The sequence below is a fragment of the Ixodes scapularis genome, unplaced genomic scaffold, assembly GCF_016920785.2.
Source record: "Ixodes scapularis isolate PalLabHiFi unplaced genomic scaffold, ASM1692078v2 PGA_scaffold4__175_contigs__length_147842914, whole genome shotgun sequence".
NCBI lineage: Eukaryota > Metazoa > Arthropoda > Arachnida > Ixodida > Ixodidae > Ixodes > Ixodes scapularis.
This window is the reverse complement of record NW_024609879.1, coordinates 122,172,686-122,196,376: the sequence shown is the minus strand read 5'-3', so window position 1 is coordinate 122,196,376 and position 23,691 is coordinate 122,172,686. Positions and strand designations below refer to the sequence as shown.

General features: G+C 44.7%; 1 protein-coding gene across 1 annotated transcript in view; it reads left to right on the top strand.

Moving 5' to 3' along the window:
* The window catches only part of LOC115320944 (glutamate [NMDA] receptor subunit 1), a 54,070-nt gene that overhangs the window by 22,139 nt on the left and 8,240 nt on the right, over positions 1–23,691 (top strand). The window contains exons 8-15 of the mRNA XM_042293414.1: positions 5,859–6,066; positions 8,232–8,356; positions 9,191–9,359; positions 14,386–14,616; positions 16,502–16,650; positions 17,792–17,949; positions 20,519–20,691; positions 22,368–22,475. Of these exons, the coding sequence (XP_042149348.1) occupies positions 5,859–6,066; positions 8,232–8,356; positions 9,191–9,359; positions 14,386–14,616; positions 16,502–16,650; positions 17,792–17,949; positions 20,519–20,691; positions 22,368–22,475 (1,321 nt within the window). The remainder of the gene's footprint in view (positions 1–5,858; positions 6,067–8,231; positions 8,357–9,190; positions 9,360–14,385; positions 14,617–16,501; positions 16,651–17,791; positions 17,950–20,518; positions 20,692–22,367; positions 22,476–23,691) is intronic.

Here is a 23,691-nt window from a genome sequence, read left to right as displayed (position 1 = left end):
GCATGTGAACTCGAATGACTAACTGTTTTACGGGTGCGCTGTTACCCTTGTACTACATTATGAGCGACCATCTCGCCCAAACCTCCGTTTTAACTACAGGTTTTGCCGCTCATTTTAATCCAAGCGACGGAAAGTTTAATCCGAGTGCCACCCAATTTAATCCAAGCGCCACATAATTTAATCCTTGCGCTACCCACTTTAATCCCGGGGTCAGTCAGTTTAATCCACAATATGTATATGCACTTATTGTCTTCTGGAACGGCCTCAAGGATGAATCCCGGAGGACGACGTCAAGGACGACCTCAAGGACGGCTTTTAGGACGACCTCGTAGACGACGTTTAGGACGACGTCAAGGACGACCTCAAGGACGGCTTTTAGGACGACCTCGAAGACGACGTTTAGGACGACCTCAATGACGGGGTCTACGACGACCTTGTGAACAATGGCTGGGACGACCTGAAGGACGATTTCTAGGACGACTGGAGGACGACCTTGAGGACGACGTGTACGACGATCTCAAGGATGCGTTTGGGACGACCTCGAGGACAACCACTCGGACGACCTCAAGAACGACGTCTACGACGACCTCAGCGACGACGTCTAGGACGATCTCAAGGTCAACTTCTAAAACAACCTCGAGGACGACGCCTAGAGAACGACGTCTTCTAGGTGTTGTTCTTAAGGCTGTTTTAAAAGTCGCCCTAGACGTCGTTCTTGATGTCGTCCTAGATGTCATCCCTGAGGTCGTCTTAGCGTTGTCCTCGAGGTCGCCCTTGAGGTTGTACTAGACGTTCTTCGTGAGGTCGTCCTACAGGTTGTCCTATACGTCGTCATAGGCGTCGTCCTTGTGGTCGTTCTTGAAGTTGTCCTACACTCTGTCCTTGAGGTCGTCCTAGACGGCTTCCCTAAAGTTGTCCTAAAGGTCGTCCTTGAGTTCGTCCTTAAAATTGTCCTAGACGTCGTCCTAGGCGTCGTACTCGAGGTTGTTCTTGAGGTCATCCTAGACGTCGTCCATGAGGTTGTTCTAAACGTCGTCCTCAAGGTCGTCCTTAAGGTCCTCCTCGATGTCGTTTTTGAAATCGTCCTAGGCGTCCTGCTTGAGGTTGTCCTTGAGGTCGTCCTAGACATCGCCCTTTAGATCGTCATAGGCGTCGTCCTTGTGGTCGTTCTTGAAGTTGTCCTACACTCTGTCCTTGAGGTCGTCCTAGACGGCTTCCCTAAAGTTGTCCTAAAGGTCGTCCTTGAGTTCGTCCTTAAAATTGTCCTAGACGTCGTCCTAGGCGTCGTACTCGAGGTTGTTCTTGAGGTCATCCTAGACGTCGTCCATGAGGTTGTTCTAAACGTCGTCCTCAAGGTCGTCCTTAAGGTCCTCCTCGATGTTGTTTTTGAAATCGTCCTAGGCGTCCTGCTTGAGGTTGTTCTTGAGGTCGTCCTAGACATCGCCCTTTAGATCGTCATAGGCGTCGTCCTTGTGGTCGTTCTTGAAGTTGTCCTACACTCTGTCCTTGAGGTCGTCCTAGACGGCTTCCCGAAAGTTGTCCTAAAGGTCGTCCTTGAGTTCGTCCTTAGAATTGTCCTAGACGTCGTCCTAGGCGTCGTACTCGAGGTTGTTCTTGAGGTCATCCTAGACGTCGTCCATGAGGTTGTTCTAAACGTCGTCCTCAAGGTCGTCCTTAAGGTCCTCCTCGATGTCGTTTTTGAAATCGTCCTAGGCGTCCTGCTTGAGGTTGTCCTTGAGGTCGTCCTAGACATCGCCCTTTAGATCGTCATAGGCGTCGTCCTTGTGGTCGTTCTTGAAGTTGTCCTACACTCTGTCCTTGAGGTCGTCCTAGACGGCTTCCCTAAAGTTGTCCTAAAGGTCGTCCTTGAGTTCGTCCTTAAAATTGTCCTAGACGTCGTCCTAGGCGTCGTACTCGAGGTTGTTCTTGAGGTCATCCTAGACGTCGTCCATGAGGTTGTTCTAAACGTCGTCCTCAAGGTCGTCCTTAAGGTCCTCCTCGATGTTGTTTTTGAAATCGTCCTAGGCGTCCTGCTTGAGGTTGTTCTTGAGGTCGTCCTAGACATCGCCCTTTAGATCGTCATAGGCGTCGTCCTTGTGGTCGTTCTTGAAGTTGTCCTACACTCTGTCCTTGAGGTCGTCCTAGACGGCTTCCCTAAAGTTGTCCTAAAGGTCGTCCTTGAGTTCGTCCTTAAAATTGTCCTAGACGTCGTCCTAGGCGTCGTACTCGAGGTTGTTCTTGAGGTCATCCTAGACGTCGTCCATGAGGTTGTTCTAAACGTCGTCCTCAAGGTCGTCCTTAAGGTCCTCCTCGATGTCGTTTTTGAAATCGTCCTAGGCGTCCTGCTTGAGGTTGTCCTTGAGGTCGTCCTAGACAGCGCCCTTGAGATCGTCATAGGCGTCGTTCTGAGGGTCGTCCTGGACGTCGTCCTTGAGGTCGTCCTAGACGTCACCTTTTAGGCGTCGTCCTTGAGGTTGTTCAAGAAGTCGTCCTTGAGGTCGTCCTAGACGCCGTCCCTCAGATCATCCTAAACGTTGTCCTTTAGGCGGTGTTCGAGGTCGTCCTAGAAGTCGTCATTGAGGTCGTCCTAGACGTCGTCCTCTAGGCATCGTCCTAGACGTTAAAATAGCTTCGCTGGTGATTTTCACGTGAAGTGAAAGGGCTCTACATTTTTTCCATTAATATCGGAATTAAAAATCGTTTACCTCGGAAGTACCGCGGGCACCAAAGGGAGCCGTCGGACGAGGAGAAGGGCTCACTAGAAGGACTTCTGGTCCGACGCTGCCCTCTGGTGTCCGGGGGTAATTGAAGTGAAGTATAAAGTAACTCTAAAGTAACTATAAGTAATTGAAAAAGTAATCAAATCATCATAATAGTTAATAAATATTAAATTAGCTATATAATGACTTAAAGTAATCAAAATACTAGGTCAATAGCAGCTCTAACCATTTTAAAGGGTAATCATAAGGTAAATTTAGCTCATAAGAACGCAATTAGTTCAATATTAGCTCAAAGTAATCAAGAATCATCCACCTGTCAATTAAGCCGAAATAATGTTCGTTGGGTCAATAGTAACTCGAAATAATCAAGAGTAGTTGCAATGAAAATTGAGCTCATGATAGAGAAATTGGTGGCGCGATAACTCCAAGTACTTAAACTTGTCACCAATATGTTAAATAGGCGGATTTAAAGCCCATTGAGTTCATAGTAAATAAAAAATATTAATTATCATGTCAATTAGGCGCACAATAAATCAATTGGTTGAAAATTAGCGGAAAATAATCAAGTCTCATTACAATGTCGGTTAAGCCGAACTAGGATTAATTGGGACAAAAGAGTAATAAAAATGTGAATCGAGCTCTTAAAAGACCAATTGGTTGAATGTGACCTCAAAGTAATCAGAAGAGTTACCAAACTGTGAAATAGGACAAATCCATTGGGTCAAGGTAACTCAAAGTAATCAGAAGAGTAATCATAATATACATTAGGCTTATATTAAATAAGTTTGTATGAAGATAAGCTCAAAGTAATCAAAAGAGTCATCCCAATGTCATTTCGGTCCAATTCAAGTCCACTGGGTTAAAGGTGACTCGAAGTAATCAGAGTAAGATTAATGTCAACTGAGCTCATTATACATTAATTGGAGGTATAATAACACGAAGTAATCAAATGATTAGCCAAAATGTCAATTAGGTCGAATTAAAGTCTATTTGATCAATAGTAACTAAAAAAATCAAACAAGTAATTGTGACGTCAATTGAGCTAATAATAAACACGTTTGTTAAATATTAGCCCCCAAAAATTAAAACAGTGATTGCAATATCATTGAGGTTGAATTAAGGTCCTTTGGATCGAAAGTAACCCGAGGTATTGAAGACTAATAATAATGTATGATTGAGCTCACAACCGATAAATTAGCACTATAATTACGCAAAGTAAACACGAGTTGCCAAATGTCACTTAGGCCGAATTAAAGTCAATTGAATTGAGAGTAACTCAAAGTAATCAAAAGAGTAATCATAATGTCATTAATCATCATATAAAAATTCAATTCGTTCAAGATTAGCTAAAAGTAATGAAGAGTCATCACAATGACATTTAATTGGAATTTACGGCTAATTGGTCAAAAGTAACCCGAGGTAATCAACAGAGGAATATTACTGTCAACTGAGTTCATTATAGATCGATTGGAGCAATAATAACAAATCAAAATGGTAATCATAAATTGCAGTTGTAGTCGTACTTGTATCATCTGAACTGTAGCAATGTTAAGTCGAGTAATAAGAAAGGTTAAACCCTCCCAGCTGTTTTGAAATATTTTGTTGGTTTTAGCATGCGAGTCGCATACGCAGAGTATTTTGCGTTGTGTTCTAGCTTTTTCATTTGACATCATTGACTATGATTTAGCAGCGCTGTCGTCCAAGACCTTGATTCTGACCTACGTAGATGGATACTTAGCCTCTGTGACTGTGAAAACTTTCAATTGCAAATACCGCAGATTACATACGGTTTTGGAAGAGGACACTTTCTTACGATGTATGTAGTGGTTCATCATTTGACAGATGCTTCAAAATTGATGTGGACGGCACATTTTAACACGATATGTCGTCAGTGTGGTGATGCGTGTTGAAGTTGTTGTGAATAAGCTTATGTCGTCCCAGCACATCGCTCAATTCTTGAGGTTACGTGTTCAACGAAAATTGGTCAGGGACCTGACAGCGGCTATGCTGTCAGAGTTCGAAGAATTGGACACTTGTGCAAGGCAGTTGACAAACATTCTTCTCAATAATGTCTGCAAATTGAAAAATGATGCCTTAGGCAGGATGCAAGGTCTGCTCTAGTCAAAAAGCAACTGTGTGTTCTCCCAAAAAGTTACCGTTGTTTTAATAATAAGGTGTCCAGGAACCACTCTATCTCTCTAGACCAACACACTAAAACCCGAAACGGAGGCAAAAAAAAAAGAAGCTGTGTCATGAGATAAACTCTACATTGTGGCACGTTCATTTATTATATGATGGCCTTCTGACACGCAGTCAGTCAGTGACATTTCGTGTTGCATTTGCTGGTTTCACTCTATTAAAACTACTTTTTTTAATAAAACAATTGACTTCTTATTTAGCGAGCTGTCACTTATTTTTTGTACATTTTAAATACAAATGTTCTATACAACCTATGTTGGGAGGTCGAGAACGTACTGTTCCTTTCATCTTTCAGGAAACTACTTGAAAGGCGCTAGGCGTAAAATACCATTTAACATATTTTCCAGTTGTGTGGTAAGCCTGACCGTCAAAATATGTTTCAAATTACAATAGATGCGATTGCAGAGCAGCGCTTTGGTTTTACGAAGGACATTAAGTGAACAAATAATGAAAAGGGTGTAGTGATATTATTTATCATTAGTGTTTTCAGTCGTCGTAACTTAATATTCGAACCGGAGAAGTTGAGATTGTTAGAGAATCTTCTAAACCTTGCGCACAGGTATGTGACATTTATACAATATTTCCAATCAAAGGTACAGGCCGCCCCGTCAGCGCGTCGGCCGAACGAAGCCCAGCGCCCAGCCGACTGTCGCTTTTCCGCTCGCTGGTCTACATACAGCGACGTCAGGGAGCGAACGCGCAGGCTTCAGTTTCTAGTAGGTGTTGGCCGAATGCTGATGCTGTAGTCCTGCCCAGTGCAATGGCTTTCTTATCTAGGAGGTGTTGGCTATATATTCTTCTAGTCGCGTAATTCGGAAGAATACTTGAACTTAAATAATAATGAAAACCGTACCAAGCACAAAACATCTTCACCTCCCATTCTACGCTCCTTAGCTTTACCATAGAGATCAAGTCTCGGGCATGTCTACATATCCACAGTGGTCCATGAGCATGGAGTTGGACCTGGAGCTGGACCGAGTGGTGTGGCCTGGCAACCGGACGGAGACGCCTCTGGGTTACGTTATCCCGAAGCACCTCAAGGTGGCCACGATCGCCGAACGCCCCTTCGTCTGGGTCAGGCCCGTCGCGGACGAGTCCGACTGCCTGCCCTCCGAGATATTCTGTCCCTGGACCAACAGCTCGGACGGTCAGTGCCAATCGCAACTCCCAACTGTGTGGATCTGTTCCCCGTTTCGCTAGTTCACATTTTCCCCGCCAGGCCGCGGATGTTTTCGCTGCACATTGCGGCAGGCGCCAGCTCTTCGTTTGTAACAATCCCGTCGTTGTCGATGGGTGGTGTCGGCTTCTCTGAAGTTCTGGCTTAAACTGTGTGCATATAATGGCCGTTCTGCTGTTTCACATTTTCGTCGCGGGGCAGCGGACGTTTTCACTGCACATTTACACGGACGCGAGCTCGATCCCCGTTTCTGAAAATCGCGTCTTGGCGTCTGGGGGGCATTGCCTCACCTATTTGCATCTTTTTTGCCGTTCTTTTGTTTGACATCTTCGCCGCCAGGCCAAGAAATTTTTCTGCTCATTTCACAAGGTGCGACTTTCTCGTTACAAAACTATATCACGTTTCTGTCGCTGTATTGCGTCGTAGCCTCTGGAGTTGCGTAGAGAACCGATGTTTAAGTAAGGCAGCGCAGCTCAAACCCTGGCCAGCGTTTGCAATTTAATGACGTGTGCACACCTCTTGCACAGAGTTGTTGCTCACGCGCGTGCTTCCGTGGGCGGCTAGGAGGATAACGGGGCAGAGAGGCTGAGCAAAAGCCTAGAGACGCTCGCAAGCGATACCAGATAGTTTTAGTAAATCATTCCGATATCTTCGATACCTCCTCCCTCCTCGCACCTTATATTGTAAAACCGCTGCCCATAAATCACGTAACCTTAATCGAGCACTTGGAAACACTCGAATCTGAGGGCACTGGAGTTGCACCACTTTAAGGTTGGAAAATTAATCACCACTCCGCTGTTTCACATTTTTGCCGCTAGGCCGCGCAAGTTTTCGCTGCACATTTTGGCAGGCGCAGGCTGCCCGTTTCAAAGAGTCACGCCATTGTCGCCGGAGGGCGTCACCTTCTTTGGAGCTGCCAACAACCCCGTTATCCTGCGGTATAGAAGTTCCGGTCACCGATACGCCCCCCGTATGGCAGATTGGCGCTGCGAATCTCCATACGCACGCACATGAACTCGGTGTTCGACCTGCCTGCGGAATCTCCTTGTAATCAATGCGGTAAAGTGAATCTTGGGAACAAATGGGGGGTGGGGGAGAGAGTATCATACGGTTAGACCCTCACTCAATATCTCAATATTATTCCGGCAAACAAAGGATATAGTTGCCTTTTACTTTACGTTCTCACTTTATAGTTGTGGTATGCTAGCATAGGACGACTATATGACGTTATTTGTATTGCGTACTGTAATACCTAGCGGCTGGTTCATGTGGTCGTTATTTTTTATGAAGTACTTTTAAAACTAAACTCTTTTTATATATATAAATAGACCGTTCTATTTCCTTGAAGCTACAAGACTGTAAACACTTGAACACCTTCTGTTCTTGGTCTCATGGTACATAACTCTTCACATCGGAGTGCACAATAAAAGTTTTCTTCAAGTAAAAATTTTAAAATAACGATTAAAAACGACGGTAATAGCTAGTCAGTCATCTCTAATTAAACATTTAACCGAAGTACGGGTTAATTAAATTATATCCAATATATAACGCAATAATGGTAAAACAATCGTATTCAATAACGCCTCCAAGGACCTAGACAAAATAGGGCCAGTTGGGGTTCCTTGCATGTTGGCACCCCAATACGGTATTGGTTTTCTCGATGCCTATGCTACTACGTTTCACCTTACGGCGAACCGCAGGCAAAGCTACGAGTCATCGAAGCCAATCCCATGCCAGCGTTAGTGTCACGTGATCTTCGATTGGGGAGAACCTACGCGCGTTGCGCGTTGTCACGTATAATGTTCACAGCGCTGGATTGGCTCGAATGGCTGGTAACGTTAATTGTGGCCTATCATTAGGTGAAACAAAGTATATCCACATTTGGTGCCGAGCCACAGTTTTAATAAAATGTCATAGTCGGAACTTCAGACGGGCATTTAATGCTAGATAGTTTTAGTAGATCTTTCCGATACATCCGATACCGCCGATAACAATACCCAATAACGATTCGATACGTGTGCAAATGCGGTGTAGGAGTACCGGGCATTGTTATCGGAGTCATTGGAACGATCTACTAAAACTCCCTACTGTCAAGGACACGCACAAACTCTTGTGCCGCCCGCACCTTTCGCCAGGAATCGCCTACCCGTTCTGCTGCGAGGGCTACTGCATGGATCTCCTGCAAAGTCTCTCTCAGAAGCTCAACTTCACTTATACGTTATATCAAGTTCAAGATGGACAATACGGAACCTTCGATTTCGTAAGTAGTTTTTTACTATCTGAAAACCTCAAAATGTTCGTGTTAACTGTATTTCTTTTATTGAAAGAAAAGATATATGTGAGGAATGACCTGACAGTCAGGAAACAAAAATTCGATGAAGGAGTTACATCTGCTATTCCTTGTTCCCTGTTCAAACCCACCAGCCAAAAAGGCAGCATCAGTTTGAGAACTTCCCGCTCTTTTTAACAAAGCTTTTCATCTAAGCATCATAACATCATCTGTCTATGACAAGCATTACCAGTCTGACTTATTGCTCAGACTCAATGTACTTATCAATCTTCAAAAAGAAAGTTATGAACCTTAAAAGAAATACAAATACCAACATATGCTTCATTTGCCAAACGCTTCGTGAAGAGAATTCTCCAAACATCTGTCAAAGAAAGTATCTTTTTCTGTTAGAACTTATCCCGGTGTGCTTTTTTTTGTGTTTATTTATAGGAACCATCACGCCTAACGCACTAACGGTCGTTTCACATAATAATATTTTCGGAAAAGAAATAGAAAAGCGCAATCGATCTAACAGAATATTAGCATTGACCTTTTCTTCCTTACACTCATCATCATAAATTTCATTTGTTCATTCAAAATTATTATCATCCTGCTTTTTTATTTGTCCATTAATCACCATCATCATTAGCATGTCTTTTTATTAGTTCATTCATCATCATCATCATCACTATAAGGCATTTTCATCCATTCCATTCATCATCATCATTATCGCCATAATCATTATGCTTTTCCACTCGCATAAGTGGCAGTTTTGCGCGTTGGTTCTTTGAACTGCTGTGAATGCGTAGGTTATCTTTTCCCAAGGTAAACGGCTCAACGCACAAGCGCTGGTCTGGCATGGTGGGAGACCTCGTGCGCGGAGTCGCAGACATGATCATCGCACCCCTTACCATCACCCCGGAGAGGTCCATGGAGATCGAGTTCACCAAACCCTTCAAGTACCAAGGAATCACCATCCTGGCGAAAAAGGCAAGTCTGTGGATTTCCAGGCTTCGCGAACCAAACGACCTCGAACTCGTGACGCAGATCGTGCGTTACCGGTTCAGGACAGGGTGGAAAATAAAAAGTCAAGATGATTTCAATAAAATCACTTTTTGCTATGATTATGTGAATCACACCATTCGCGCAAAAAATATTTAAACAAATAGTGTACTGAAATCAAAGTATAATATAGAGAGTCATTATTTAGCTGAATTGATTTAAATTATATTCTGGTTTAAATCGAATAAATATGATTTACTTAAATTAACAATACCATGATTTTTTTTTAAATTCATGTTTAGTACGTGTCCTATTTTTTAATGTATGCACTGTGATGCAGCACTGTTTTTTAAAATCACTTTAATAGTTTATTTACGCCTGTTCTTGCTTGGCCGGCACTAGCCGCCACTTTCGGGGTTCTTGTTTTACTACAAATTTTATTATCGGGTAATGATGCATCGCCTCACGCAATCCTCCGCAAGAAACAGGAAGTAAAAATATACGGCGAGGGGTCGGCTGCGTTTCTCATTAAAAATACCGTTCTTCTTTCTGTGCTAAAATATTAAAATTACTAGTTCTGAAGCCAAAACACTCTGGATACGTGCATTAAGTAAGCACAATATAATATATTTAAAGGGTATCGCTGAAAAGAGTGGTTCACATAATGAAAGTGAAAAAAACGCAGGCCAGCTGGTAAACTAACTTCATGATGTTTTGAGACTGTGTGTTTGCTTTGAGACGGTGTGTGTGTTTGTCCGTTTTTTTTTTATCTGTTACCAGCTTCTGGTTTTCAATATGGCCCCAAAAGAATAGGGTATTTTTGCCACCTGCATATACAAAACAAAACGGTCAAATGGCGCAAGAAAGGATGAAAATCGCCACCGCAGTGTGTCTTATCTTTTTCCCTGAGTCACGTGTTGCTGATGATTACGATGAAGCAGGGTGGAGAATAAAACTTAAGATGAATTTAATCTTGATTTATGTCACCCCGGTTTTACTATCAAGATTTAAATCAAACCTTTCCCGAGAAAAATAATCGCCATAACACTTTTTATTTACTGCTTGTCTATCACTTGATGCTTTCTTTGCGCACTTAACTTTTGATTGATGTAAACCCGTCATACGAGAATAAAAGCAGCTTATTTTTAGTTAGTGAAAACGCTGTGTTTGCTTTTTCACTTACGTTGTGATTGGCTTGCAAGAAGAAATTGCTTTTCTTGTTTTGGGTTTCTTTATTTCGGGCTTTGATTTGCTCGCAGTAGCTACATTACGTAGCTGATATACAATCTGAAACGTACAAAGAAGACCTTTATGATTTCCTCACAAGAGTTGTTCGCGTTCAACCTGTTTTAAATATTTCTTGCCTGATGATTCTTTGATTGAAATACAAAACAACAAGAGTTGTTCGTGTTCAACCTGTTTTAAATCTTTCTTGCCTGATGATTCTTTGATTGAAATACAAAACAATTGTTTTGTATTTCAATCAAAGAATCATCAGGCAAGAAATATTTAAAACAGGTTGAACGCTTTGTTTTGTATTTCAATCAAAGAATCATCAGGCAAGAAAGATTTAAAACAGGTTGAACGGGAACAACTCTTGTGAGGAAATCATAAAGGTCTTCTTTGTACGTTTCAGATTGTATATCAGCTACGTAATGTAGCTACTGCGAGCAAATCAAAGCCCGAAATAAAGAAACCCAAAACAAGAAAAGCAATTTCTTCTTGCAAGCCAATCACAACGTAAAAGAAAAAGCAAACACAGCGTTTTCACTAACTAAAAATAAGCTGCTTTGATTCTCGTATGACGGGTTTACATCAATCAAAAGTTGTGAATGAAACGGTACCTAAAACGTTTACATGTACAGCAGTCATGTCTTCCCTTATATTTTCAGTTATCAAAGGAATTGATCAATCAATCAGTATGTCATGGTTAAAAATACATACAGCGATAAAAAAAAATGAAACACGTTTACAACACCCCGTAATGCCGAATTAGAACGCAGCTCTTGAGAAGGAGGAGCGGAGGGCACGGAGAGGAGGGAAGGGCCCTCCTTATCCGTACACTCTCCGTCTCCCCATCTTCCTCCTTCCTCCTCATCCATCCCCCTGTCATGTATCCGCTGGCGGCCAAGAGATGGCGTCACCGGGCACACGCGCTTATCCCGCGCTTTTCAAGAGCACGGACCTGGGCACGGGACGGGCGCTCGGGCATTGCAATTCCAGGCGCCATTAAAAGCACATCTGGACGCTCCTCGGTGTCGTGGCTTGAGCTTCGCCCGGGATACATAACACCCCCTCTGCCTCCCTTCCTCCTCCCCTCTCCCTCTCTCCCCCTCGTGACGTCACTCGTGACGTATTGGCCCCGAAAGCGAACACAAGCGTCGCTGCGGTCGCCGCGCCCTGATTGGTTGAGGTGTGCCGTGACGTCAGGGGATGGACTCCGCTTTGCGACCCCCGCATCCGGTACGCTTCCCTGCCCCCGTTTCCTGGTTTGCCATCATGCTGACCTACTGTTTAGTGGCGCAATGCAAATCCCGGAAAGAAGCCGGTATCTGCTTTCCCCACCCGAACATAGAGGGGTTAAAGAGAGCATGAACAATCAAATTAAGAATAGGAAAGGCACCGCCAACGTCGGCCGTTGTATGCCGCAAACACTTCGAGGAGCGGGACCTCGTTTTCCGGGTGTACAAGAGCCTGGGCTAGGCCGATACCGACGTGCTTTCGTACCTTTTCTAAGCGTGTTAGTCACTTTTACCTTTATAATTAGGTTACAAGTACCAAAAGTTATCGGCGGAAGCAGTTCCGCCGATGAATTTCTCCGTCCGTCCACACTACACAGGGCGATCGTGCGAGGGGTCGGTGAAACGGCGGCGTAAGTGTTTCAGACGCTGGAATTCTGTTCCTTGCACGTTCTTGAGCTAGGAGAATATTTCATCGTGCTTTGCAGGCCTTTCGAATGACATTTATATGAAAGGACTTTGGGTGGTCGACAAATTAGCTCGCGACCCGGACTCTGCGCGCCCCATTCCGCATGTGCTGGTTTGCAGATGTTGCAAAGGACATGGGTATGAAGGCATTTGAAATGCTCGTGGAACAGGGTTGTTTTACATCAATGTAGCTTCTTCGGGAATTAATGATATAGTTTGTACACGTATGGAGGCACGCTTTATATTTAGAATACGAACAATTACTGGAAATTAGTTTGTAAGGTAGCAGGAAAAACGGCCGAATTGCCCCCAGTTTCCTGTATGAGGTATTGAACTACCCAAAATATGCACAGCAATAGTACCGTAATCTGGAATGTTTATACGTTTTCCTATTTCTTCTTTTATTCCAACCCTGTGTGTTCGGAAAATACACCGTTTAGTTTGAATTGTCAGTTCAAGGTAAAAGACACACTGCTGCAGGTCCCCAAAAGCTTCTCGGCCTTTAAACTCCTTACAGCTGGACTTTCTGACAACAGAGGAAAAAAGGAGGAACAGCAAGCATTCAAACGGTAGTCCCGTGGAAGATGCTGCACCGGTTGCAGAAAAATGTGGAACCTGTAAAGTGCTACTGTATGCGTGAAAAAATCTTAAGGTGTTTTAGCTTGAGGACAATTTGATTTAGCTAACATCTCACTTTTAGAGCCTGTAAAACGTAAATTGTCGAGAATGGACTAATAACGAACTAGACACCTTCACTTAAGTTTTTTTTTGTACATTATGTGATTGATATTATAAACAATTAAACAAATACTACCACTGGAGTTCATCAAAATGCAATCCGAATCTAGCAAAGACCAAATGGAGTAGTATAAACCGATATAATCAGGGGCGGATGCAGGAATTTCCTGAGGGGGAGGGGGAAGGTGGTCAGGTGTTGGTTATTGTACCATATGTTTAGAAACCCCCTCTCCCTCGTTGCACGCCCTAAATTTTTCACATGCAGAAATCAAGAGGGGGGTCAGGACATCCGGACCCCTTCTAAATCCGCCCCTGGATATAATCAAATAACCGGTATATGCAAGTGTTCTTTCTTTCTTTACGTTGTCCCTGTACTTGGGCTGTCTCACTTGTGATTCTCTTTCCATGGCCCAGACTATATTTAACATGTTGCTCGAGCAGCATGCAGCTTTTCTGCTTCGGCGTTTTTGTTTCAAAACAGAGATACAAAATAAAAACACGAAATACAGTATACATAATTGCCGATTCATTCAGACCATAAGCAGCATTGATTGCATGAGATGTAAACCTATAACGATGCTCCTGCAGTTGTTGTCATATTTATTCGTTTTCATATACGTGCTGCTAGTCATGCGCCGCCTGTCTCAATACCTCAATAAAGCCATATATGAAAATACACACTTGATACAAAAGACGCGAACAAACAAAATTAAATAGAAACGAGCGCGCCGACAGCTAATTTCGTAACAGCCTGCACAGGGCGAGTGGGGCGAGTCAGGAAAAAAATTATGTCCTCGCCGTGACGTCACCCTGGTTCGCCGTAAGGGGGCGCCACGCAAACTTCTCGTGACGTCACTAGTGACCCTCATGACGTCACTCGTTAAGGTCGGGACCTTCACAAGTGATGGTTACGTGAAGGTCGTGATTTTCGTCGTGACCTTCACTCGTGACCTTCGTGACCTTCACTCATGACCTTCGTGACTTTCACTCGTGACCTTCGTGACCTTCACTCGTGACCTTCGTGACTTTCTATGGGAAACGTCCCATAACGCAACGAGCGGTTGCGAGTGACGTTATTATGGGATACGTCCTATAATGCAACGCGTGGTTACGCCGACGGCGACGCCGCTCAATCTGGAAACGGGCGCCTGAAAGCTGCGCTCTAAAAAATCACTCTTTCCTAGCTACAGTGATTTAAATCAAATTAATTTAAATCACATAAATCTGATTTAAATCAAATAAACTAGATTTATTGAAACAAAAAATGATTTTTGTTACCCTATGGTGATGTAACGAGCGTTTTCTTTCTCTGTTTCTCTCTCTCTCTCTCCGCATGTTCCCCGCTGCAGCAAGACAAGAGTTCCACCCTGGCGTCTTTCCTCCAGCCGTTCCAGAAGACCCTGTGGATTCTGGTGATGGTGTCAGTGCACGTGGTGGCCCTGGCTCTTTACTTGCTGGACAGGTTCAGCCCTTTCGGCCGTTACAAACTGCCCAACAGTGACGCCACCGAAGAAGACGCCCTAAACCTTTCGAGCGCCATCTGGTTTGCGTGGGGCGTACTGCTCAACAGCGGCATTGCTGAAGGTCAGTACCCTCCTTCACTGACACTCGGGCTGTAAGCCTCTTGTCTTCAAAACGCCGCGGTTTCCACAGGAGGTTATCGCACGGCATCAATCAGTTGAGATACGATTAAAAAGAAAACACAATTGGTTCAGAATGACAGCTTCGATTATGCTCTCTCGAAGCATCCAAACGCGAGTGAATACATGGTTCAGATAAAATGGCATAACTCCAGTGATAATTTACTTAAAATAAATAAGTCCCGTAGATATTGGCTTCCGATATCTGACCGTCAGGCGAGTTGAAGGGGAAAGCGAAGCCATATCCCCCTTCCAAAACATGGAGCATAGCAAATGCTGTAGACAGAAGGCCAAAGTCTTGGAAGGCTCTTACCTGGCATGGTAAAGCGTACTTTAGTGGCAATTTTATTGGGCTAAAAGGACTTACTTTTAGGCTTTGCCGGGTGCTCTTGGGTGAGTTGTATGTCAACATTGAATTGAATTGAATTGAATTGAGTTTAGATTGTGCAATCTTCGCCTGTTTTGGGAGCTTCAGTGAAGCGCACCAATGGCCGTTGTGAAGGGTATGTCTATAAAAAACATGTTTACACGCTGTTCGTTATGGCGCTTGAAGCCGCTCACATCATTCCCCCATGGGAAAAAGGATCCTATTTCTTCGCTCTAGGCAAAAATAGGATAACGAGTAAAAATGGGCAAGCCTTTCTCCGGGCCAGAAGAATGTTCGTGGAGTTTTTGTCCGGTGAGGCTTTGGCCGGTGAGCGTTTGTCTGGTGAGCTTGTGTCCGGTATTCGTGTATCTATTACAGCTTGACACTCGAGAACGGCGACACATCACTACTCTCAACTCGACTAAAAGGGTCCAAGTAGAAAAAAAAAAAAAAATGGCCGCCACGTAGCCGCTTTCCCAGACTTTCCTTTTGCCGTTTCACTTGTTTTTGAATGAGAATCAATCGGTCTTCTTACTATACATTCCGGTGTCTAGCCTTCGGGAGTTTTATTGAAGTATTACCGTTCTGTGTACCTCTTTCTTTTTAGAAATGACTTAATTTTACTGTGCTATACCCCATTCCTGCAAACTCCACAAGCAAAGGTCCAAGGGAGCTAATCAGATCGTCAGAACAGCGCAGGGAACAATGGAGAGTATCGGCATGCACTCTTCATGTGGAGCCGCGCTCCATAGTGGCTCCGAGTCGAAGTTTCGGCCTAGGGGTTTCCAAGTGGCAGGTTCTAATCCCGGCCGAGGTACCCGCAGCCTAACGGAGGCCTATATCGAAGAAGGTGCCCTGTAACCGAGATTTCGGTTGCCCAATGTCAAAAGAGACCGAAATTAGTCCTCAGTTTTCCACTGGTGCGTGCCAGCTGCCCTTCGTTGCTTTTGCACGTAAAACTCGCATACCTGATATCTTCCTTTGGATAACTGTCACGTTCTTTGCGCCACCGCTCTCATCGGCCCTCTGGGGTTTGAAGCGTCCGCCCGCTGCCGAGATATTAGTGGCGAGATGTTTTAGTGGCGACCTCCTACGGTTCCCCTTTGTGACGTCATTACCTTGCAAGCAACAGGTACGATGGTGTTTGTAAATAGCATGGTGGAAGCTTGAAATCATTGCGCTCTCAAAGTAACACTGCCAACACCGTCAAAATTAAAGTTCTTTCATTCCTCTTATTTCCGTCGATGATAAATCCTTTTCTGACGTCATAGTAAGCGTTCGGCCAACCGTGGAAGGCCGACCACAGCGACGCTTTCGGTCGCGCACGTCGCCAATACTGACAAAAAATATGAACACGTGCAATAGCCGTCACGTGTTTGACGGCCCAGCCCACGAATTCGTTTTTCTCTTGCGCTGTTTGTGACTCGGGACCTCGTGTTTGATTGTGTCTTTTGTTTTTCAGGAACTCCTCGGAGCTTTAGTGGCCGCGTTCTAGGCATGGTGTGGGCAGGATTCGCCATGATTGTGGTCGCATCTTACACTGCCAACCTGGCGGCATTCCTCGTGTTGGAAAAACCGGAGTCGTCTCTCTCAGGCATCAACGATCCTAGGGTCGGTGGCGTGTTTTTTGCTCACGCTTGTACCAAATAGTTTAATAAGGGGAATACTGGACACTCGTCTCGTGTGCTGGAGACGAAACTACTAGAGGGAGGCCACAGCGAGAGATGGCGCTAGCTTCCGCGACAAGGATCCTGCCGCATACAGAAAGTTTCAGTTCGGGTGGTGCGCCCAATATTGTCAATGATCTGTCGTAATTGGCGTCAGCAGACATAAAACACGTTGAATAATCAACACTTTTCCTGTCTGCAAAGCCTTCATTGAATCCAGGTTACCGCCGCGTCCTAAAACTTGAGCTATCTCTCAACGTGGTGTCAAAACAAAAAAGCATGTTACGTCTAGAGCTTTTGTATATGTTCAGTATTCTCAAAGCATTTGCCCATGCCATAAAGGTGCGGTTCGAACAAAAATGGTTTCGTCTGCCTCCTTAATTGCTCCAAAAATAACAGCCTAAAGTTAGGAGCCTGGTACTGAATACGTATACCTGGCATGCTGTAGTGCATGATCACTGTTTCTTTGTGACGTATTGTAAAATATAGTCTGTCTGTCACTCTTGTTATTAATACACAATGTACTAGCGTAGATGGGATTTGCGTAAAAATTCATTTTTCTATATAAATCAATATGGGCAAGGGCAAAACTTCATACGAGAAAAGAGGCGCTTCCATCGAGTGTTATCGAGCAAAATAAGTAGTCTTCAAAGTATGGCAAAAGAAGGTATTCAGGTTAGTAAGCATGCAAAATGCACATAGCTGTGTTTTCATTTCATTTCATTTCACTTATTAGTCATTTTGAAGTGGGGTTGCAGGGCATAAGGTAGTTCATAGCACTTGACCAAGGTCCCGTTCCCCATAGAAGTTTCAGAGCGGCACAACAGATGCAAGGCAAGCACACAAAAAAACACAAGGTTGTCTACACATTTTTATGTAATATATTATTTATGCTAGAAAATATAATCCCTTATTTTTTTTCTAGATGTATCTATCGACTTTACTCTTTCAGCCACGATACTACTTTCCAACCTCGTTTAAGGTGTCCGAGGTGTTAACATTGCACAGCGCGTCCGCCGCTCTTCTCTATGCAATTTCTGATCATTTGGCACGGGCTTTTGACTTCATCTTGTGTTCCCCAACAGTTGCGGAACCCGTCTGAAAATTTTACCTACGCCACGGTGAAAGGAAGTGCGGTTGACATGTACTTTCGGAGACAAGTGGAACTCTCGAACATGTACCGGATCATGGAAGGGAAGAACTACGATTCGGTGGAAGAAGGCATAGAGGCCCTGAAGAACAAGTGGGTGCCCATTTACAGCCTTTTGTTTCGTAGATAGTAGGACAGTTTGTGTGTACTATATCCGCTATTTCGTTATAACCGACTTCGGTTAACAAAGTGCGAAAGGGAATGGGAAATCGTGATCGCTTCGCTGTAGCCGTAATTTCGTTATAACCGACTTCGTTATAACCGGTTTCGACAATAGCAGAAATGTTTACATGGCTTCCCTTTACACCACTGCTTTTACATCCAACTCGTTGTATGGTGTACATGGAATGTCACTGAAGAATATGGTAACTTTATCGCTTACTATACTTAATTTGGTTACTTTGATTGTGTTGAAAATTACCTGAGACTATGGTAAAAATTGAGAAAAAAAAACTTACTAGAAGAAAGAAGACACAAAAAAAGAGAGGACACAGGATAGATATTGAGGCGTTCTTTTTTTCGTCTTCTTTTACGAAGTATCTCATAATTCACCAGCTCGCCAGCACGACCGCTGCATTTTTGTTGGTTAATTTGTCTACAAGTTTGCAACCTCTGCATACGTATATAAGTCAAAGTGATTTAGTAATGCTGTAATGTAAATTTTGCAATGCCTTATGCTCCAATCTTTTATATTTCATACTGATCACGATTGACTATTGATAGAGCCATTTCAGGTCAGTGCATCGTGGTCAACGCTCTTTTTGTAAATAAGAAATGAGCAAATTATATGATTCAGTATGATTAATCGCGAATTTAAAAAAAAAACAAGCTGCAGTGGACATTAACTTTTTTTATATATATATATAGGTACGTTTTTTTTTTATATAGGTACGGGATAGCAGGTTATAAGTAAGAGAGAAAAGTTGAACTGGTTCCATAGCTTGTTTCACTTTACCTGCGATAAAAGCCAAAGCTGTTGCCCTGAATGACGCTTGCACTTCACGAGTGCGCGTGTACTTGGCAGGGACGCTGAAAGCCCAGAGCTCCCTCTCTTCCTCTCTTTCTCCTTTTTTCTCTTTCTCTTTATTTTTCTCTTTCTCCTCTCTCTGTCTCTCTTTCTCGTCCTCTCTCTTCCTCTCTTGTAGTTTCTGTAAGCTTTCGATTTCAAAATAAGCCAAGCGTAGACGTTGTTCTTCAGTGTAACAAGACTGAAGGCCCGTTCACACAGTTGCGTTCGGAGCAACCACTACGCTTACGAACGAATGCAACCGGTTGGAACGACGAGTTACCATAGCAACGAAGCGCCAAACGGTCGTTTCGTTCGTGTTCGTTCGCAACGCAAGGAGTTGAGCCGGGCTGAACTTTTTCGTTACGTTCGGGAACGACGGGAGCGACAGACCAATCACAGGTCAAGGAGAGCTCGGTCGCGCGCGTTGCATGCCGGTCGTGCCAGGCTCCTTCTATTTGCAAACATGGCGTCGGTGGTGATCGTCAACATGGACGGCGCGGTGAACGTTCATCGCTCCCAGTAAAAGCGCTATCCTTGACTGTGAATTTTAGTCGTGTGTCGTTATGATAACCCAGCACGTACTAGAAGGGAAGATCCACCTACTCGTGCTGCGATCTCGTGGCGGCACTCTCAAGACAGCAGAAACGTTCGTGCCGTCGTGTTTGTTTACTTCGACTACAGTGGTGCTTTCTTAGCATTTGTGTCCTCGAACATCACCCGGATTTCTTTTTTGGCGCATTTCATGCGTGTGCTCAAGTTCAAGGTATTACTGGTGCGTACCGTATAAAGGATGCGAAGTTTTCACTCGTTTTCATCACCCGAGAAAGGTGATTAGTGTTAACAATTCTGAACGCTCGCAACGCCTATCTGATCACGAAATTATATTTCTGCGTTGCTATATCGCTGCTAAAATTACATCGTCTTTTGTGATCGTTGAAAAGGCGAGTGGCGAGATTTGTACTGTTGACAAAGTCGTGTATTAAAGTCATGATCGTGCAAGACGGCGTACTGCATCGTTTCTTTTTATTTTTTTTTTTAATGCGCTACCCTGCGAGCGTATCCTGAAAAAATAAATAAATAAAGTTTAGGTCATAAAAGACGGTCTGTCTATTTTCTGTTACGCAAGAGAGTGGCAGAGCGTCCCCTTCTTTTTAGAGGCACCGCTGAAACAGCTGACGGCGGCGGAGAGGCGGTCGCCGTGCTGCCGACCCGCTGCGCTTGGGACAGTGGTTGCAGGAGCGTACGCGCGGCGCAGAGCGGTCGTTCCCGTCGCTCTGGTCACAACAGACGCAGTCGTGGATAACGAGTTCGTTGCAGATGTCAGAACCAGCCTTTACACAGCTATTGTAGCGCACAGCAGATCTTCGTGACTGTCCGCCGTAGCGCAAACCTCCGGCTGCTCCGGTGAGGAGTCTGAGGACCTCGCGTCGGGCAGGAAACCGTCCGCCATGTTTGTAAGCGTAGCTGGGTTGCATACTATTGGGTAGGAGCAAGAGTTGAAGCTCGTTTCTCGTTGGCTGTTGCTTCGTATGGTTGCATGTGTGTGTACACGTCGCGCACAGTTGTTGTTGAAGTCGCAGCGGTTGCATTCGTTCGTAAGCATAGTGGTCGCTCCGAACGCAAGTGTGTGAACGGGCCTTGACTGTTGTGCAGCCAACTGGATGCTTTCATCTGGGACTCGTCTCGGCTGGAATTTGAGGCTGCTCAGCACTGCGAGCTGGTCACCGCCGGAGAACAGTTTGGACGTTCGGGGTACGGCATAGGCCTCCAAAGGAATTCCTTCTGGGTCGACAAGGTCACCCTCACGCTACTCGAGATGCACGAAAGTGAGTCGCCACTTTCTGTTTCATTTATTATCGTAAGATCGCGTCAGGGGGAGGATACGTTGGAAAAGATAGACACAAGAGAGTACACGAAAAATTGACACAAAAAAACAGCACAGAAGTGACGTCCCCAGTGTCATGTGACCACAGAACTTGACGTAGCTAAAGCTCCCGTGTATTGTTTATTGATACCGACATTGATAGTTTTACTATGTATGCGAGCAGAGTATAAAGACGTAACATCTTGTCTTGAGCCGCGTGACGCATCACGTGATCACGTCACGTGATGCATCACTAGTTGACAAATCGTGATATAAACACAATCAGGCCGACATCAACGACCCTGTAAAGTATTCTACGTATAAGAATTTTGTCGGGAATGACCAAACCTGACTGCTTTTTCATCCTTACTCTCACAGTGATCTCGCTTTGGTGCTCCTTTGTAAGTGTAAAAGTTGCTTGTGACAAAGCAATACTGTCTAATACCTATTTTGAGAAGAAAAATATAAAATAAACTCACCCAAGTAGCACAAAGCGGGCTCTGAAAAGGGAGCCAACGTGCGTACCACTTGAGCAGCCTAACTGAGTCCCACGTTGGTTTTGCGATTTGGGCCCCTAATGGAACCCGCTTGGGCAGCCCACCTCGGCAGCTTCGGGGGACCCACAAGGTGCTGACTTGGCAGCTTACATGGTCTACCTTCGGGGGACCCACAGTGGGTCTACTTGGGCAGCTCACAAGCAGTGGCCCGAGAACCTAATTTCGTTCGGATCAGTTCACAATTTTCCTACGGTACGGGGTATTGAAGTGCATACCAAATTGAGCGCGCCGCACTTTCCCCGTGTGCCTAGTGGAAATATTACCATTTTGATAGATCAATCAAACGTCTTGAGCAAGACCATGAAAAATTGGGCATTTCAACTCTACGAAATTGATAAAAAGAATTATGCACATCTCCATATAAGATCTTATTGGGCAAGTAATCGGGATACATAACCAGCTTAAGCCCTCTACAGAAACCAAATTTTAGAAAAGATACGAAACTCTGACGAGCGTGTTTCGCCCCTCAAATTTATTACTCTGCGTAAAAAAATTCCACCCCGCGTAAAACGACCTTCTTAACATACGCGCAAAGTAGTAAGTTAGTAATAAAGTTTTGGATACCATATCGGTGATATGGTATCCACGATATCAGGTTTTGTATATCTTCTATGTCGAATTTCCGGAACGTGCAGTAAATATATTCTCAATATCAGCGGAAAGTGCCATATTGAGAGTTGCACAGGTAGTCCAAGTTGGGCATGCCAACGCTTTGCGCCCTTGGAGCTCTCATTTATTCCAACCTTGCACCCGTATAGCCGCAGTGGGATTCAGGGTGATTTGCATGAGCAGCCCAAGTTGGGCATGCCCTCGCTTTGCCGACAATTACGCTAACTCTGTTCTTGCATAGCCGAGGTGGGACCCACGCAGGTATTTCCAGGGGCTGCCCCAACCCATTTTACCCACGTGGGGCCCACGCGGGGCCCCTTTCATGTGCTGCATGGGAAGAATTCATGTTTTGCTGTAGCAAGCTATTTTCTACGTAGACAGCGACAAGTTGATTTTATTTTTATTACACACTTGTTTGTGCTTGTAGAGCCAGTTTGCTTCCTCGTCCCTCACGTCGCACTTTTGAGCGCAGGTGGTTACATGGAACAACTGGACAGCAAATGGATCATCCGGGGTGGAGAAAAATGTGAAACAAAAAACGAACGCACTCCAGCGACACTGGGGCTTACCAACATGGCGGGTACGTACGCCGTTCTTTCTTAATAGTAACCAGTATTCGTTGTTCACTCGTATTTTGGGGCAAGCGCGCAATTATCAAATGTACATTTACGGCGAGCATATTAAGAGCCAAAGAGAGAGAAAACAACATACTCGTTGGGAGGTATTGGAGGTGTTCACTGGCCGCCATAGTTGTGCGTGTTTCTCTTAAGCCACGGTCGGACCCTTTGTGCATCGAACAAAAGACGGAATGCAGACACTCTCCAAGGCGCGTTTCTTCCTTGTATGACGTTGGTCGTATAAGGAACTGTCTTCAGAGATGTACGGAGCATGTAAGACGCAAACTTGCTTCGAGCATGCTTGTGGCGTGACCGGAGATGCTTCTGGCCTCATTTCTTATGAAGCACAAGCCCTGCGGCTGCATTGCACATATACGTTCACACTTATGCTGCTTCGTGAATCGTTCTGTGGCGTTCGTATCGGCCAGCTGAGTTCGATGAAAACGCGGAACGACGTAAAACGTTCAAACAATAAGACATTCGGGAGGCGTCACGCACGCTCCCGTTTCTTAAGCTGTCAAAGAACTATAAATTTCACCAAGTTCATTTCGCACTGTCGAAGCTGTGGATATTCACAGACGACAAGTCGGCTTACCCACCACCGTTCGAGTTGAGTACATATCAACGCCCTTCTATAAATCTGCCCTGGGTCGCTGTCTTTTCAAAAAGACAGCGAATGTGTCTGAAATTGGAAACGTCAAGAACCGCAAATTATGACAACGGTAATCGAAAATGCTTTTATATACCCCAGGCGTTGTCTTCGTGTGTATGGTGTTGCCTGGAGCGCGTCTCTGACTGGTTTCTTTATCGCGGTCTCCCTTCTTGATCTCTCCATTTCTGACGCTATGACGCCACACGTGTGGCGTCATCAGGCAATACAGGTGTCACCTGCCGCGATCATAGCGGTATCACAGCATCAGCCTTATGCGGACCGCAAGTTCGTCTGCTTCTTTTGCTGAGGTTGTGGTGACTTCAGAACGCCGAGCTGTGATTGGTTCTGAATGAAAGATAGTGGATAGACCTCAAAGCAGCTTGCTTTGAGGTCTATACCACTATCCCTCAATCAGAGCCAATCGCAGCTCAGCGTCTTTCGGACGTCAGCGCACCTCTTGCGCAAGAAGCAGACGACTTGCTCTCCACATAGATAGTCTCCAGCTTGACAGTCCAAGGACGTTTAGC